This window comes from Elephantulus edwardii, unplaced genomic scaffold, assembly GCF_000299155.1.
Source record: "Elephantulus edwardii isolate Elephantulus edwardi_28Jun2011 unplaced genomic scaffold, EleEdw1.0 scaffold00104, whole genome shotgun sequence".
NCBI classification, from domain to species: Eukaryota; Metazoa; Chordata; class Mammalia; order Macroscelidea; family Macroscelididae; genus Elephantulus; species Elephantulus edwardii.
In genome coordinates this window covers 5156176-5173998 of record NW_006399854.1, presented here as the reverse complement: position 1 = coordinate 5173998, position 17823 = coordinate 5156176, and the positions used below count along the sequence as shown (strand labels likewise).

Sequence of the window (17823 nt, the reverse complement as noted above, 5' to 3'; positions counted from 1 at the left end):
TATCAATGTTTGCTTTATGTTTTAAATTAGAGTCCAGAAAAGCCAAGTTTAAATTCTTGGTCCACCTATAAGCACCTTTAGGACATCAAGTTATTTTACCTTTTGGGGTTCAAATTTCTCCACCTGGGAAGTGATTATAAATCTTAAGAGGAATTTCTGTACAATATGTAATCTTTACAATAGTAAAATGTATGTTTTGTAAAAACACTTTTCTAAAAACATACTTTTCCCTGTGAAAAATGTGATTATTATTAATGTAACAATTACAGCATACATTAAATTTATGAAACAATAAATGTAAAATCAATCAATACCAATATAAAAATTGTTTGTAAGCTATTTTGAGTGGGAGATGTTGGAGCAATCACTTTTAAAACATAAAAGCTGATCAGAAGGGGCCTGGTCCACAGAAGATGTTTATTTCATGTAACAAAACAATACAGTTAGTGTTAGATCCAACCACAGAGAGCAAAAGGAATGAAAAATTTATACAATGCACATAGAAAAACAAGATATTTACTGTGACAACTACATATTCCTAAAATAATGCTTCTAAAATTACTCAATTATTAAAATCTACATGAAAACAGAAAGATGTTAATAGCGACAAAGTGCATAAAACCAAACATCAAATTTTGAGCAAATTAATATACTAGGCAATTTTGCTAATAATACATGATATTTTTGTTTACAATCTGCTCAAAATACTTTTATACCAACAGGGTGGGCAGAACATTTAAGTTTAATATCAATTACACAATAGTAGCATAAACCTTCACAACTACAGATAAGGTATTGGTTTTATTAATTATTTTTTTCTGAGCTGGAAAACTGACTACAGTAACATAGATCATTTCTCTGAATTGAGAATTTTATCCAAATGCTACATACCTTCCAGATATATGTATATCTTTCTATATCATGTAAATGGCTTTACCCATTTAAATAATAAACCATACAGCATTTAAGAATCATTATATGATTAACAATGACAAGTTCCAGGTTTAACAATTTCATAGGCAAAAAAAAAATTCTTCTTAAAAACTAGTTTTATAAATGCAGAATATATTGCATGAGTAACTGCTGGTATTTTTTTAAGAAAATATATTGTGCAATTGTGGCTACCAAGTACTGCTGGCAAAGCATTATTGTTTATGTGAAAAAGAACTTGAGTAAAAATCTTTCAACTGCCTATCATCATGATGAAAGGTTACTTGCCTTCTTAAAAAAAGTAAATTGGCATCTCCTTGGGGGAAAAAAAATCTGTTGCAGAACAAATTCCCTAGCCAAAAATAAATAAATAAAAAGGTGCATTTTAAAAAATGATGCTACTGCAATGTAATGATTTCAATACCAAAGAGCTGTGAAAATGTGTTGTCTGTGATCTGCTATTAAAGAGCATACTAAAAAAAAGATTAATGTAAATTAAGTAAAAAGGGGATCAAAACCAAACTAACTGAGTTTGTGCAGTATTGTAGCCAGGCTTCTAAAATTAGGTATAGAAAATATAAATAGACTGCTTTAGGTAATGAGCCACCAGTGTCCAAAAAAAGGAATGAGATTATGAAAAAGCTCAATTAACTTGATCCAAAGCTCTGAGTAATTCTTCACCCTGCAGTAGGTTTCTGCTGCCTTGTATGGGCGCATTAACTTCACAATCATAACTGGTCAGCTGTGGCAGTCCACTCTCATCCATTGATTGCCCCAGCAGTCTACAGGCTAAATCTGAAAAAGAAAAACAAAACCCCCCAAAAATAGCTAAGAAATCATTCATGTAGTCAATATTTATTAAATACTCACTATGCAGTAGGAATTGGGACTATTAAGTCTACAACCATCTAGAACATTTTTTATTTATTCATCTCTCGCCCTTTCTCTCATTATTAAGTAGGAACTGACTTATTTATAGATGATCCATCAGTGAGTTTTCGAGTAGTTTGCCCAACTTTTTCCATTTAAGCTGCTAGTAGATTCGAACTACTTAGAGAAGCAGTACTTTTGGTTAGCAGGGCAACTCTTTATGCACTAGGCCACCAAAACTCTCTATTCATCTAGTCAATATTTATTAAATATTCACTATGCAGTAAGAACTGGGGAAATTACAGGAAATAAGCATTTTAGAAGAGTCTGGGTTTTTAAATGGCAGAACCATCTGTATGCAGAACAGATTATCTGAGAGGCTGGGCTCTATGAGGAGAAGTGTGGCGTCAGGATTGGTGGAAGATCTATCAACAATCTGCGTTATGCAGATGACACAACGTTGCTTGCTGAAACTGAGGAGGACCTGAAACACTGCAGAGGGTGAAGGACTACAGCCTTCAGTATGGACTGAGGCTCAATGTCAAGAAGACAAAGATTCTGACCACTGGACCAATTGGCAGCATCAGGATGGATGGTGAAGAGATTGAGATTGTTAACAACTTTAGTCTGCCTGGCTCCATGGTCAACACTCTTGGCACTAGTAGCCAGGAAATTGAAAGATGTATTGCGATGGGAAAGTCTGCTGTTAGGGACCTCTTCAGGGTACTGAAGAGCAATGGTGTCACTCTGGAAACTAAGGTGCATGTCACTTGTTATGCATCAGAGAGTTGGACAATGACTAGGGAGGATAGAAGGAGAACTGATGCCTTTGAGCTGTGGTGCTATAAAAGAGTATTGAATGTACCATGGACTGCAAAGAAAAGAGATTCATCCTGGAGAGGGTTAAACCGGGCTGCTCCTTGGAGGCAAGGATTCTTGGGCTTCATCTGACATACTTTGGACATGTTGTAAGGAGGGACCGGTTCTTGGAGAGGAACATCATGCTTGGGAGGGGGTAGGGACAGCACAGGAGGGGAAGGCCCAGTGACTGGGGTAATCAGGATGGGTGTGTCAGAGGTAGTGCGATTGGCACAGGATAGAGCAGGGTTTAGGGCTGTTGTACATAGGGTCGTTATGAGTCGGCAAGCAACTCGACGGCACATAACAACAACAATGAAATCACAGATAAAGACATAGCAAAAATGATTACTAAGAAAATGAAAACACCATTTTGAAATATTTGCTCCTGAATTATTGTTACAGATGAGATGCTACTTCATTTTTCAACTTTGCTTAAGAAATCAGTCACTCTTACTTGTAGGAATGCTCCTAAATATATTTTAATTGTTTTTGTGTAGCTCTAGAGGGCAGAAATTGGAAACTAACCAGAAGGTATTAAAATAATTGTCTTTTGCTCCATTCCATGTTGTTCACTAGATTTGCATCCTTTTACACGTTTCCAAGAAAGAGATGTAGTAGTTGCACCGTCATTTGGCTGTTGTAGTAAAGTTCCCTAAAAACAATAAAGTTACTTTAATTTTATGATGATGACTTTTAAAAAAGGAAAAACGGAAACAAATTTAAATTTAGTAACAGTATGTAGGCAGGTTCCTTAATACTATTATTATCAATTATTCTTATCTCTCTTAGTCATATAATAATGCCACTTGCCATCCATTGTGACAAATGTTTTACAGTAAATTTGTACAGAGAAAATCACTTTAGGTTGACTTAATTATGGGTTTCAATAGTACAAATCCACCCCCCTACACAACACTAATTATTTTTATAGAAGAACATAAAAAGAGAAGGGAATGGGAGTGATAGTAATTTGGAGAGCAGAATTAGGGGAGACTTAATTTTTATTAAAAATGCACCTGTATTGGTTGGAATTTCTATAAAAAAGGATATTCAGAAATAGTATTAACTTTGGTTAGAGTAGCATATACTCTTTCACTTACAATTCCTACCGCTTGAAAGAGTGAACCATCATGCTCCATTTTTCGCTTTCTTTGAGCATTATGCAATGCTAATATCTTTGGATTAAGTTCTTCCTCAGAAACAGTTGTAGTTCTGAGGGGGGGAAGAACATGAAATGAAAATAATGAATATTCTATTACCATTATTAAAAAACCCAAACCTTACTTAAATAAAAAGATGAATGTTAAATTTCCCATTAACAAAAGATAATGCATAGAACTTTCATGATTATTAAAGTTTATAACTGAAATTGTTCAAAACTAAATTTAAAAAAAAAAAACATTTCCTAAAATATGCATTTATCTATTTTCTTAAACAGACCAAACTAATGCTTTTGTAAGTAAAAACATCTTAGGATCATTAAAATGCATAATGATACTTAATTTCACACTTATACAGCAGTTTCCCCTTCATAAAACATTTCATGTTCATTAGTTTATCTTAACCTCATTCTAATTACCAAGATATATAAAATAGTTATTATCAAGTAAATGTGATTAAAAATTAATTGCTAATAAACTGAAGATACAGATACAATCTACATCTCTTGATGCCCACCTCCCTCTCTGTGTTCTTCCCATTGTACTATGGTGTCCTCAATACTGGATCAGATAATCAAATCTGAAATGTACATAAAAATACGTAGTGAAGAACTATTTTATTAGTACTATACATCAATTTTTTATATCTGGTTTGATAGGCAATCTCCTGTGTGACTTACAGCTTGGGAAAACTCACTGAGGATCAGCTACGAGTCAGTTCTGACTTAGAGGCAGTGAGTTCAAGTTTTAAGGTAGACTTTCAGAGATTTGTTGCATCCCCACCACCCAATTAACCAAATGGCTTTTTCAGTTCACTTAGCTTTAGGCTTAGTCATTTATTATTCTAACTTTTGTCAAATGTTTAGTTTTGAGGGGTTTTTAATGTGTATGTTTTAATTCTGAAAAACTTGTTTATATAAACAGGCAGCTTTTAAAATGTTTTAAAAAATTTTTATATTTAGATAATTTAGCTTAATCTTATGAGCACCATCTTACAATTTTAATGATTTCTTTAATACTTGCTCTAAAGTCTTCTGATTTAGTAAAGCACTTTGATTTTGCAAATAATTATTTAAAAAAAAACCACACCAAACCCACTGCTGTAAAGTCAATTCACTGGTAAAAATCTTATGGGACAGCGTAGAATTGCCATAGCATATTTTCAAGTCTGTAGTGTTTACTGGAGTGGACCACAGCTTTCTCCCAGAGCAGCTAGTGTGTTTAAACTGCCAACCATTTGGTTATCAGCTAAGTACTTGAACTGCTACGCTACCAGGGCTCTTAAATAATTACCTGCAGAGTGAATGTAAAAAAGAAAAGAAAAAGCCTCTAAAAGCTTGTGAATGCTAAGTTCATCCCATAAAATGCTTACTATATGCTATATGAGAACTCATGTAAAACAAAAATTGTCACAGTGATTAGATGTGAGATTCAGGTTTTGACCAGAATAAAGTATAAGGGGCAAATTTACAGAAAACAGAAATATCCCATGGTCTTCATAGCCAAGAGTAAAATGTAAATTGTAGATCACTGCTGTATGTAGCATTAATATTGAGGGAGTATTACTGTTTCTCTCATCTCTCCATCCAATATTGACCAATATAAGCATTCTTAAAATTTTATTATTCTTGCAGGCAATGACTTTTTTTTTTTAACAAATTGAAGGTTTGGCAAGCTGTGTTGTAAGGGAAGTCTATGGGTGCAAGTATTTTCACAGGGCATGCTCATTTCTTGCAATATTTAAAACTTTTCATAATATTATTGCATACTTAAAAGACTTCAGTATAAATAAATATAACTTTTATTGTACTAGGAAATAAAAAAATTGGTCTGACACTCTTTATTGTGATATTTGAGTTATTGTAATGATTTGAAACTGAACCTGCAGTATCTCTGAGGTATGCTTGTACGCTAGGTTCTGAGTTCAGGGATTTTTAATACTAAAATGCATACTTTAGAGTAAGTTGATAACATGGTGATTTTTAAGGTAAATGATTTTGCAGTTATCCTAAAGTCCCAAGAAAAAGATGTAGCATTCTAGAACAAGTTAGCTTGAATGTGGCAGGAGGAAAATCTCCTAAACCCTGGATTTAGAAGTGCTTCTTTCCGCTTGCTTTATATACAGTAGAAATGGAATAATTTTTTTTTCTCTTGCCCCATTGGTGACTAAAATTTGTTTTCTCTGGGTATAGCCTAAAATTAAAAAGTATCAAATACCACTAAATTAAAAAATTATATACATGCTTGGAAGGGTAGAGGAACAGAGAAAGACTATTGATGAGATGGACTGATTCAAGGACTGGGGTAATGAGGGTAGGTGTGTCACAGACAGTAAAGTTGGCACAGGATAGATAGAGCAGGTTTCAGGGCTACTGAACAGAGTCGCTCTGAGTTGCAAGCAACTCGATGGCACACCACAACAAAAAAACAACACACGGAAATTACAACTTAAAAATTGGCTTGTATCCAGATGTTTAATGACATCAACTCCATAGAAGAAGCATGTCATAAATCATGCTTGATCTTCAAAAGCCTCTTTAACTTACAGGCTAGCTAATGTTCTACAAACCAGTAGGGAAAAAGAAAAGCCACTGTAATATAACCATGTATAATAAAACTTCGGACTTGTAAATATATACTGAATTTGAGGTGTGAATAAACAGCAAGCACATTTTGGAATGAGGAAGTACTGCTAAATTGGAAAGGCATCCTCAAGCTTTTCACCACACCTAAATGTCTTCAGGAAAAAAGCCCTAACGTATCTGCATTTTTAAATTGTATTTTATTATTTTAAAAGTTCTGGAGTTCTCATATACTCTTGGTCACATTTATTTTTTTAATGTTACTTTTGTTTGTTTTATTTAAATTTATTATTAATTTCAGTAAAAATTTATAGAGACTTTGGATTTCCATTCATTCATTGTTGCACTTTTCTCCCCTCCCATTTTATTTTTAAAGGCATTAGAAAAATCTCTCTTTTCATTGAGATGGGTGATAGGATTATATTATAGAAAATGCACAATATAAGAGACTAAATGAATGCTTGTTTTATGTTTAGAATTTGGATGTTAACTTTATGTTCTCTTTAAACATATAGATCAGATACTCTACTGTATGGTTGGAAAAAAAGAATTTACCACCATATACATTTTCTCTAAAATAATAATAATAAAATAACAGAACTGTTAAATGTTATGATGTATAAATACCTTTGACTCAATGTGACTGTTAACAGGTTAGGACTTCTTGGATGAGATTTTTCTGTCTGTTCTATGACTCCTTTTCCTGCTCTGCTTGGTGAAGCTGTCCGGCTTTGAGTATCACTGTAAGGTGATGTTGTGGCAGTGGTGATTTCTTTAGCAATGTGGGTAGAAGATGGGGAAGCAATCAATATTTTAATGTCTTCCATACTGTCTTTTGTCATGGTTTTTAACTCATCAGTGGTGGCAGTGGTAGTGTTGGCAATAATAGCAGGTTCTTGCATTTGATTCTGCTGGAACACTGTAATTGTGCTTGCACTCTGAGGGCTTGTAGAACTGCTTTCTAATGGTGACAACTGATCAAATGAACGTAACTGGAAATCATCATCCATTGGAATATAGGGGGCCAACATCTCCAAGTCTAAATCTGTATCCTTTAAGACAACAAACAAATGAGTTTTAACAATGGCCATACCTTGTAAAAGAAAAACTCAAAAGTTATTTCAGACTAAAAATCAGTAAAATGTAATATAAAAGATAAGTTCATATACCTGAGTGGAAAATGGGTTCTTTGCTTCTGTGTCTTCAGCAAAAAGTTTCTCTACCAATTCCAACTTGAATTCATTGACCATATCACTGTCCACATCGAAACAATACTCACTGGGACTATTAGGCTGTAAGGAATAATTGTATGCTTATCTTTTCCCTGAGAAAAACTCCATCTTTTGCTGATTGTTAGAATTCTCACATGATATCTCGGCACCCAACACAGTCCCATCTCTTTTTTTTTTTATTAAATTCTGTCTAATGAGTGAGAAGTTTTATTTTTATGCTTATATATACACCAGATTTGTCAAGGACACATATCTGACTGCATATAACAGAACATAATTTATAAATTGCAGATAAAAATACTCATTTTATTACTTTAGATAATAAAGCTTACCCTAATGATTCAACTTATAATGTGATCAAATTGAACAATTTATGAGATACACTGTTTGGAACTTCCTTTGTAATGAGCATTAAATGTGTGCTTAAATATTTTGCTGTTATTCAGATGAATGGAGAGAACAGGTAGCATAGTAAAGATTTACAGGCTTAGAAAATCTTTGAGACAGTTCTGCTCTGCCTTTACAGAGTTGCTTGGAATCAGAAGTGACTTGATGGCAGTAGAGGCTTGCTTTGTTTGGGGCAAGAATTACAACCAAAAACTATTATTTGAGAAGGACATCATGCTTGGGAAGGTAAAGGGTTAGGAAAAAAGAGGAAGACCATCAGAAAAATGGAATGACAATGCCTGCAGCTGCTGGCTCAAGTATAACACAGATGATGAGGATGGCATTGGATGAGATAGGGTTCAGATCTGTCTCAAAGGCAACTAATAAAACATCTGAAGCAGAACATTCTGCTACTGTCAGTCTAATTTTTTTTTTGGTTAGGAAAATTATGCAACTAGCTACAAGGTTATATTCTAATAAGCTATGAATTGTCAAAACCTACTGTAGCTTATCAGATGTTATAATGTGTATTTAATAAAAAATTATTTATAATGTACTAAAGCTTACTTAAGTCTCACTTACCAAATTATAACATTCAGATCTAAGCTGATTTACTCCTGAGCATAATTTTAAACTTAAGGAGTTCTGATATTGGATTATTCCAGATTTAGAAATAGAGCTCTGTGTAATGCCTCTAGTTGTGGTTTCAGTCTAGTCTTTTTAAAGACGACTGTGTACCAAGATTAAACTAAAATAAAAAGATCAGTTATTATTTATTCAATGCAAGCTTTGTATCTTCATGCCATACTTACACAGGTTAACAGGTACTAGGCATGGGGTTATTTTGGGAATACACACATACTACTCTTCTCCGGATGTCAAAATTCAAGAATTTTTTTTGTTCAACTTAAGTAAATATATAGAGAATCAATAATGATTTTTATAGGACCATTGAAATTATAGGACCAAGATATTTAAAGGCAGTGCTTTCAAAGGTTATTTTTACAGTTTCCATGTAAATAACTTACTTGTGAGTTTAAAATGCTAAACTGCAAACATAAAATTTAGATAGGTGGTTCAAATTAAAATTGAAATCAAATCCCTAAGCATTAAAATTTGAAAATGCCCCCTTTCTTCTTCTACCGTAACACTCACCTCTGGTGAACTCTGTCTAGTGCTGCCATCAGAAGGACTGGCTGGCTGATCTTGAATCTGAGGCATAGTAAAAGAAAGTTCCAATGATTCTGGATTTGGTTCTAATTTTAATGCAACTTCTTGATTGAGTGCAGGGTCAGCATTACTTCGAAGTGGCTTTGGAGTCTCAGAGGCAGGTAATGGAGACATTGCTAAGTTTATATTCTGTAATTTTTCATTAGATGAGGGGAGCATTACATCATTATATAAGGGAACTTCCTCAAGTTGTTGGTCATCAGTTTCTGAATCTGTGGCAAAGAAACAGATCAATCTGATCAGTTTAAACATTATCTAGATTTTAATATATACAGACATTTGTATACTTCACTTAATAAAAATATTAACCACAAAGCTTACATATGATGGGATAACTATAATGCTGAGTATCTTTCCTTAGCTGGCACCTTATTCTCTATAAAGTCCTGGGGCAGTGTAAATGATTTTCAACATGCTAGGCTGCCAACTGAAGAAGGGTGGAGGTTTGGATCCCTTCAAAGGCATCTCGAAGAGTAGGCTAATGATTGACTTTCAAAAAAAAAAATTAGCCACTAGAATCCTTATGGACCAGAATTCTATTCTGATAAATGGGCTTATCAACGAACAGGAATTACCTCAACAGCAAGTGGTAACAATTATTCTACGAGACCTGAAAGTTGAATTCATTCATAAGCTTCTTTTGTTCTTTCACCTTTTTTTTTTAATACATAAAAGTTTCACTTACATAGTTCATATACACTGTTTTTCACACCAGATCTATCCCATTTCCTTTACCTACCTCTCCCTCTTCTAAATTTTTGTACATTTTAACATCTAACCTAGTTAGAAATTACAGTTTTCATTCTCAAAGTTCAATGTCATGGTATAACCCTGCTTATTTAACGTTTAATGCAACAAACAGTACCTGCTACACGATTACCAACCCACCCACTCCTCCATCCCTCAAAAAAGAAAAACAGCTTCACTGCCATCAAATATACCAGTTCAACAGGACCGAGTAAACTTGCCCCAACGTTGTGAATCATTATGCAATTAAGCTGTCACATCTTTTTCCTGGTGAGTTCAAACTGTCAACATTTTCGTTAACAGGCAAGTTGCTTAACCACTGTGTTATGCTATAATATTGCTAAATGCATCGGCATATACAAATCATAATGGGAAAAAGAAAAGCAGGAAGAAGTACAATTCCTAGTAACACAACATAAGTAAAAAAAAATAGAAATTATGGGACCAAGATATTTAAAGCCAGTGCTTTCAAAGGTTATTATTATTTTTAAAAAAAGTCTGAAACCACAATGTTCAAATGACTGTCAACAAAAAAAGGCAGACTAAAATGCAATTAAAATGGTTTGGTATTAAAATGTTATTCTGCATTAACAAAATATTTTAAAAGACTAACAAACAACTAAATACCTACCATTGCTGCCAAAATCTAAAGAGATGATTGTGTCACCAGCTGCAGGGGCCAACAAAGTTAAAGCATCAGGTTCTTTCTTAAGTTTATCAAAGAGACTACTTGTATCTTCTGATTCAACTTTGGTGAAAAGCTGTGTCATTTTCATATCTGAAGACTCAACAGGTTTGAGGACACATTCTGTTTGTTGAAGGGAGAAAATCAAGTCGTGCTGAATAATACCACTGTTAAAAGAGAGAGATTAATAACTCTTAATTCCATTTAAAGGTATCAATAATTCTTCAGTCTCCTTTACTCACATTTTTCACATGCTTATCAAGCAACAGAATATACTACAACATACTTTAAAGTGACATCCTTGCTCTTTAGCACTTTTAAAATGCCCACTTTGCCCCTCAAGATGTAAACCTACCCTTAAAGTAAAAATAATGTAACACAATGTGGTAATTGCTAAAGTGGAGGATGCTTGCTTCACAAAAAGACCACAAATAAGCTGAAACCTGGGCTTGAGAAAGGTTTGTTGAGCATATTGGGGTCGGGGTGGGGGTGGGACAAGAAGGGAATTCTAAGTGGAAGATTCTTACATAATGAGATAGTCCTGAATTCTTTGGCACTAATATTAAAGGATGGTCTTGGATGTGACATTAATGAAAATAAATGGCTAAAACTTTCCTAAGAGGGATAGCCCAACATTTTAGAAGGAGGGCTAAATATAAGAAAGCACAGGAGTAAAAGAAAATGAAAAGAAATATGCCACACGGATATGTAAGGGCTTATCTTGAGGATAATCTTTAAAGATCAATGAATAAAGATTTCCTTAATGTTCACTTCATGAATCTAAGAGTTCGTGTACCCTATCAAATATGCTCTCCATGTCTTACACAGAATTTAACTTTTTGAACTAAATATTAACTCTCCTACATAGATGAAATACAAAGAAATGAGGAAAACCCCTCAAGCTCACAGTAGTAGACCTATGACACAAACAAGGGTTCAAAAGACTGGAATTATGAGAAAAAAAAACAGCAAAAAAGCTGCTTTGGGAATAGTACCTATTGAATAACTGTTAGGACAACATCAAATTAATCCACAGGAAATCTGTTATTTTTTCAAAATCGTTTTAAAGACTAGTAGGAAGAATTGGGGCAGATAGTTACTGTTAATATTACATAAACAAATCCCAAACCAACTGAAACTCATTGCTATTGAGTTTGAATCAACTTATGGTTGACCCTCAGCTGGATTTTGGAGGCTGTAAATCACATCTTTCTCTTGCAGAACAGCAGCTGGTGGATTCTCACTGCCTACCTTTGGGTTGGCAGCACAATCCTTACCACTATAGCTTTGATGTTGTCAGGTGGTATCAAGTTGAGTGTGACTCACAGCAACCCTATGAACAACAGATTTGAAAATAGCAGTCCTAGAAACCTAGACCAGAATACTATAAATTATAATAAAAAAAATGGATGTGAAATAAAACTCATCTGATCACATATGCATACTAAAAAACCTAATGCCTGCTCTCATGTCCTCAAATTTGTTGCTGTGTTTGAGCCTTGTTGCTATGTTTGAGCCTACTCAATCCACTTCATTGAGGGTCTTCCTTTTTGCCACTGACTCTCTACCAACCATGAGGTCTTTCACTACAGCTGGTCCAAATTAAGTGAGACAAAATCTGTCATTACTTCAAAGGAGCGTTCTTGACTGTACTTCTTAAAAGATGGGTACTCTGTTTTTCTGGGTGAAAGTCTACCGGATATTCAATATTATTCTATAACACATAAGTCAAATGCATTAATTTTCCATAGTGATAATTCAAATGCATCAGTTCTTGAGTTTTCCATATTAACTGTGCAGCTTTTACATGCATAAAAAGCAAATGAAAATATTATAGCTTTAGTCCTGAAAGCGACAGTTTTACTTTTTTAACACTTTAAACCATATAGCCTTCAGCATGGATTAGACCTCAATATCAAGAAACTAAAAATCCTTAGTAAACCAATATGCAACATCATATTAAACGGAAAATGTTGAAATTATCAAGGATTTCAGTTTCTTTAGATCTATAATCAATGCCCCTGAAAGCGAGCAACAGTCAAAAAATGGGGTAGATCTGCTGCAAAAGACCCTTTAAAATGCTAATAAAATAATACTTAAAGAGAACTACTGTTAAAAAAAACCCCTCAAGCACATTGATTTTTCAAGCTTACCTCACAACATAATTTACACATACAATGCATTGTGGTTGAGAATTCTTTGTGTTGTATATAACAGTTGCTTGAGTTTCAACCCAGACATATCCCCCTCTTTTGGCAAGCATCCTATACTGTCCTGTAGTGACTTGTCCTTTAGTAAACACTAGAAAAGAAAAAAAAATCTTAAAGAGAAAATAACTGAATTTTCAGTCAAATTAATGAATGCTGATCATAGTTTTAGAAAGAGAGAAATGCTTAATGAAATCATGTGTATTGTTTAAACTGAGATTAAAACAGTAAAACCCACCCAATATAGATAAGAATGTACTCATTTTCTTCTCCTAGCCCCACAATTTACACTTTAAATAATAAAAGCTAGGAATAAGGGCCAGCTGAGACCAAAATTTTATGACTTCTCTTGAAAGACTAGCGAATTATGAACACCTTGATACATCAGAGATCACTGAAGAAAAAAAAAAGCCACTGCTGCTATTTCTTTGTATTTCTGTTAGAGTTAACAGAGAACTAAAGATAATTCAGGGTGCTCTGGTGGCTCTGGTAAGGAGCTGTGCTGCCAACACAAAGGCACCAGTTCAAATCCATCAGCTGCTCTGGAACAAGTTGGGCATTCTCCTCTCATGCCATTAACTGCCTCTGAAAACTCACTAAAGAGTTAGCTATCAATTGGTTCTGATATTAAGGGAGGTTTTATGGCTCAGTGGTGAAGAGCTGCACTGCAAACTCAAATGCACTGATTTGAATCCATCAGCCACTCCACAGGAGAAAGATGGGCATTCTACTCCCATGCAAATGACTGCCTCTGAAAATCCACTGGAGGGTCAGCTATGGGTTGGTTCCAACTCAGCAGTGTAAAACAACAACAAAGGAATTTCTAGTAACTGTCAGCATATTTGATTATAAATATTATATCAATGATTTAGGCAATCTAAATTAATTGTTTACTCAGGAGACTCAGTGCCAGTTGCCAGTTAGTTAATGCTGAGTGGTGGTAACTGCGACCCTATGTGGGCCAGAGGAGATACCTGTGCTCCCGGATTTTCAGTGGCTGATTTTCTGAAGCAGCGAGTTCAATCTTTCATCTGAGGTGTTCCTGGTAAACTCAAATCACCAACCTTTCAGCAAACAGCTGAACATACTAATTGCTTACACTTTCTAAGGGTGCCATTTAGGAGAAAGTATTGGGTAAATTGGATGCAGGAGTAGCATCACTTCTAAATAACATGCCTCTGGAAACCCTATGAACTTTGATAAATGTTGATAGTTGTAGAGGGGCTTCAAGCCTTTTGTTCATAGGGTTGCTATCAATCTTGCTCGATTCAATGACAACAACAACAACATTGGGTAAATAGTAATGACACTATCATGAGTCCTTGAGCTCTGACTGCAGACTTGAAACCACTTTGCCGTTCAGTACTAATCACAATAACTTAGTGAGTGACAATCTGTGCACCCCCCATTGTGTTGTGAAGTCATGTTTAGAGTTAGTATAGTTAAGGATAGAGTAAATGTTAAGTGAGAAATTCCCACCTTTTTGTGTGTACTATTTTTACGTGTACCGTCAAATCAGATCCGACTGGTACAGATTACCCCCTCCTTCTCCAGCAGAGCATCTGGTGGATTTGAACTGCATACCTCTGGGATTGCAGTGCAGCATCTTGCCACTAGGCCACCAGAGCTCCCTTGAAATTCCCACATTTTAATTTGGGACCTTTAACATCATTTACCTGAGCAAGCAAAATTCAGTCCTATCTTATTTCAAGGCTACTTGTTACTAATGTGCATCATGTTTAACACAAATTCATTCTACAATTATTTTCTGTGTGCCCCTGAGTATTAGGTATGGATTCTGAAAATGAATTTCAGTATTGCATTACTTCTTTTTTTCATGTCTATTAGATGTATTTTCCCACCCTACTTACTATCATGATGAGTTTTTGTCAGATGATCAGAATCCAAAGCATGATAATATTCATAAATTGAACGACCCAGAAGTTCTTCAGGTTCATATCCCATCAGCTCAGTAATTCTGTTTGGGGGGGAGGATCAGAAATGACATGAATGACTCAAAAGTTCTTCTGGCTTAATAGACTATTAATTCAGTTAAATGAAACGGTAAGCAAACAAATAACAGAGTAATTGGTAAAGAGATATTTTACTTTTTCAGAGTTATTTTATTGGCAAGGAATTTTAAAATTCCTTTGCTTAGACTAAATTTGCATTTATCTTCAGTAACGGTAGGATCTTAAAGCAACAAGCATTTCTATAACTCCTCTAGATTCATTCTATGAGATTCTTTTTTAATCACTTCATAGAAACAAGTTACGTATTTTTAATATATCTTATTGTGCATCCTTTTGGTAACAAGAAAGATTATTAAAACACACAAAATAATGTTAAATTAAATGATGGCAATAATAAAGGTAGTCACTGATGTTTAATTTAAAATGTAGATTAAGTCTGCAGCATTCTACGAAACCATAATCTTATAGAATAATTCACTGTGCTAAATAGAAATGATCCCTTTTGCAGTATTTCTGGGATTAAGCTTTTACATTTTCCTGCCTTGGCAAAAATCAGAATTATATAATGTATTATAGGTCAAACTCCATTCTCCTAAAAAAAGATATAAAGATGACGCTGCTTATGTTGCCATACTTAAGACAAGAGCTATCATAGTTCCAAAATAAGTATATGAATAAAAAGACTTAAATAAATATGAATTGTTCTTGTTGTTATGTGCCGTCGAGTCGCCTGCGACTCATAGTGACCCTATGTACAACAGCCCTAAACTCTGCTCTGTCCTGTGCCAGTCGCACTGTCTCTGACACTCCCATCCCAATTACCCCAGTCACTGAATCAACCGACCTCATAGGGGGCCTTCCTCTCCTGCGCTGTCCCTCCACCCTACCAAGCATGATGTCATTCTTCAAGGACTGGTCCCTCCTTACAACATGTCCAAAGTATGTCAGACGGAGCCTCAGAATCCTTGCTTCCAAGGAGCAGCCCGGTTTAACCCTTTCCAGGATGAATGTTTGTTTTCCTAGCAGTCCATGGAACCCTCAATACTCCTCTCCAGCACCAAAGCTCAAAGGCATCATTGTCCTTCTATCCTCCTTAGTCAACAGACTTGGTAAAAAAACCAACAGAGAACTTAAAACATTATCAACACTAGGTGGCAGCATTATAAAGGAGAATTCTGGTTAACATGTTACTTATCGTTTTATCTTTAGAGTTTTACTGGTTTTATCATAAGGAGATGTGTTGCCAACTTGAAACCATATGGTTCAAATACCCTAGCTTCTCTGTGGGAGAAAGATGGGCAGTTTCTACTGGTGTGATTTGCTGCTTCTGAAAGAGATTGGAGAGTCAGCTATGGGTCAGTTCTGACTGGATGATACCTAACAACAACAAAATCATAGTTTATAGTTTTAAATAAAACTGCTATAGAATTATTTTCACACTATTTATTAAACAACATGCTAAGTGATGAGACTATCTGTAGGAATCAAAGCGACAACCCCAATCCATAGGAATGGCGGAAAAGGGAGTAACTTCTAGTAGAGCCTTAATGAGCATGGACGAGCTCCAAAGCAAGAGCATTTCAGGAGGAAGGTTTCCCACAGTCAAAACCAGAGCTGAGAACATACTTGGTAACATAAAAGTAGTAAAGACTCTGATGTGGTAGGCAGGGGTAATATAAAGCCGGTAGTAGAGAGATGATGGTGGAGAAATTGACAGGGGATCAGATTAGTGAACACCTTTTAGGTCACTTTAAGAAGCTTTCATTTAATTAGAGGTCAATCAGAGCTTTCTAGTCTGCTGTGCGATGTATCTGTCACAAAGGATTAATAACTGGGAATATGCAGATGATACAGCTTTGCTTGCAGAAGGCAGAGGACCCGAAGCATTCAAATACTACATTATGGTAGAAGACCGACAAAACCAAATACAGTGCCAACTGATTCAAGGGGACCTTACGTGGCAGAGTAGAACAGCTCCGGTCTGTTTCTGAAATGGACTATTTACTCCCCCTCTTGGAATGGCTGTAGAGTTTTAACTGCAACTTTTCAGTTAGCAGCCTAACCCATCACCCACTGTGTTACCAGAGCGCCTTTCAATGACTATCAATTACATCGCAACATTAAAAAAAGCTTCACAACTGAAGCAATAGCAGCATCATGAAAAATAGAAAAGACTAATGTTGTGATGGATTTCATGTTACTTGAATCCACAATCAACAAAAATGGAAGCAGCACCGGGCAGGGGGAATTCAAACCGTGTATTAGGTAAATTTTCTCTCAAGTACTCTTTTAAATTGTTGAAGAGCAAAGACTCACTTTAAGGACTAGGGTGCACCTAACTCAAGCCATGGTATTTTCAGTCATCTCGTATATGTAGAAACACTGGAAAATGAGTAAGACTGAAGAACGGATGCCTTTGAATTGTGATGTTGGTGAAGAATACTGACGATACTATTAACTGCGAAAAAAAAAAAACAACCCCACAAAACAAAACAAATCTGTTCTGGAAGAACTAAAGCTACAATGTTTGTTAGAGGAACAAGGATATGTACTTTCAACATGTTACCAGGAGGGCCAAGCCCTGGAGAAGAACATCATGCTGGGTAGAGAGTCAGAGACTAAAAGGAAGATCCTTATGAGGAACAGTGGCTGCAACAGTGAGTTCAGTCATAGCTGTGCACGTGTGAGGATGGGACAGGACAAGGCAGTGTTTTGAAAGGGAGCCAACCTGATGACCCCTAACAATAAGGGATTCAAGAAGTTATAAAAAGAATACACTTCCCCTGAAGGTCAGTTTTATTCATATTTGGAGAACAAAAGTAAAGTTAATTAATGTTAGAAAAATCCATAGTTTACATTCTTTACTGAAGAGTGTGGACTTAAAAATTTGTTCAACAACTGTTTTTAATAGACTATGAAACCTGTGTTGCAAAGCAAAAACTTAGATAGGAATTAAGAT

The 17823-nt window shown here is 35.2% G+C and overlaps 1 protein-coding gene across 1 annotated transcript in view; it reads right to left on the bottom strand.

Moving 5' to 3' along the window:
* Positions 1–1525: 1525 nt before the first annotated feature.
* HIF1A (hypoxia inducible factor 1, alpha subunit (basic helix-loop-helix transcription factor)) overlaps positions 1526–17823 on the bottom strand; it is a 49692-nt gene continuing 33394 nt past the window's right edge. The window contains exons 7-15 of the mRNA XM_006891786.1: positions 14763–14869; positions 12838–12985; positions 10631–10851; positions 9178–9464; positions 7573–7695; positions 7031–7455; positions 3762–3873; positions 3187–3313; positions 1526–1725 (exon numbers count right to left, since the gene is read on the bottom strand). Coding sequence (XP_006891848.1) covers positions 1574–1725; positions 3187–3313; positions 3762–3873; positions 7031–7455; positions 7573–7695; positions 9178–9464; positions 10631–10851; positions 12838–12985; positions 14763–14869 — 1702 coding nt within the window. The 3' untranslated portion in view covers positions 1526–1573. The remainder of the gene's footprint in view (positions 1726–3186; positions 3314–3761; positions 3874–7030; positions 7456–7572; positions 7696–9177; positions 9465–10630; positions 10852–12837; positions 12986–14762; positions 14870–17823) is intronic.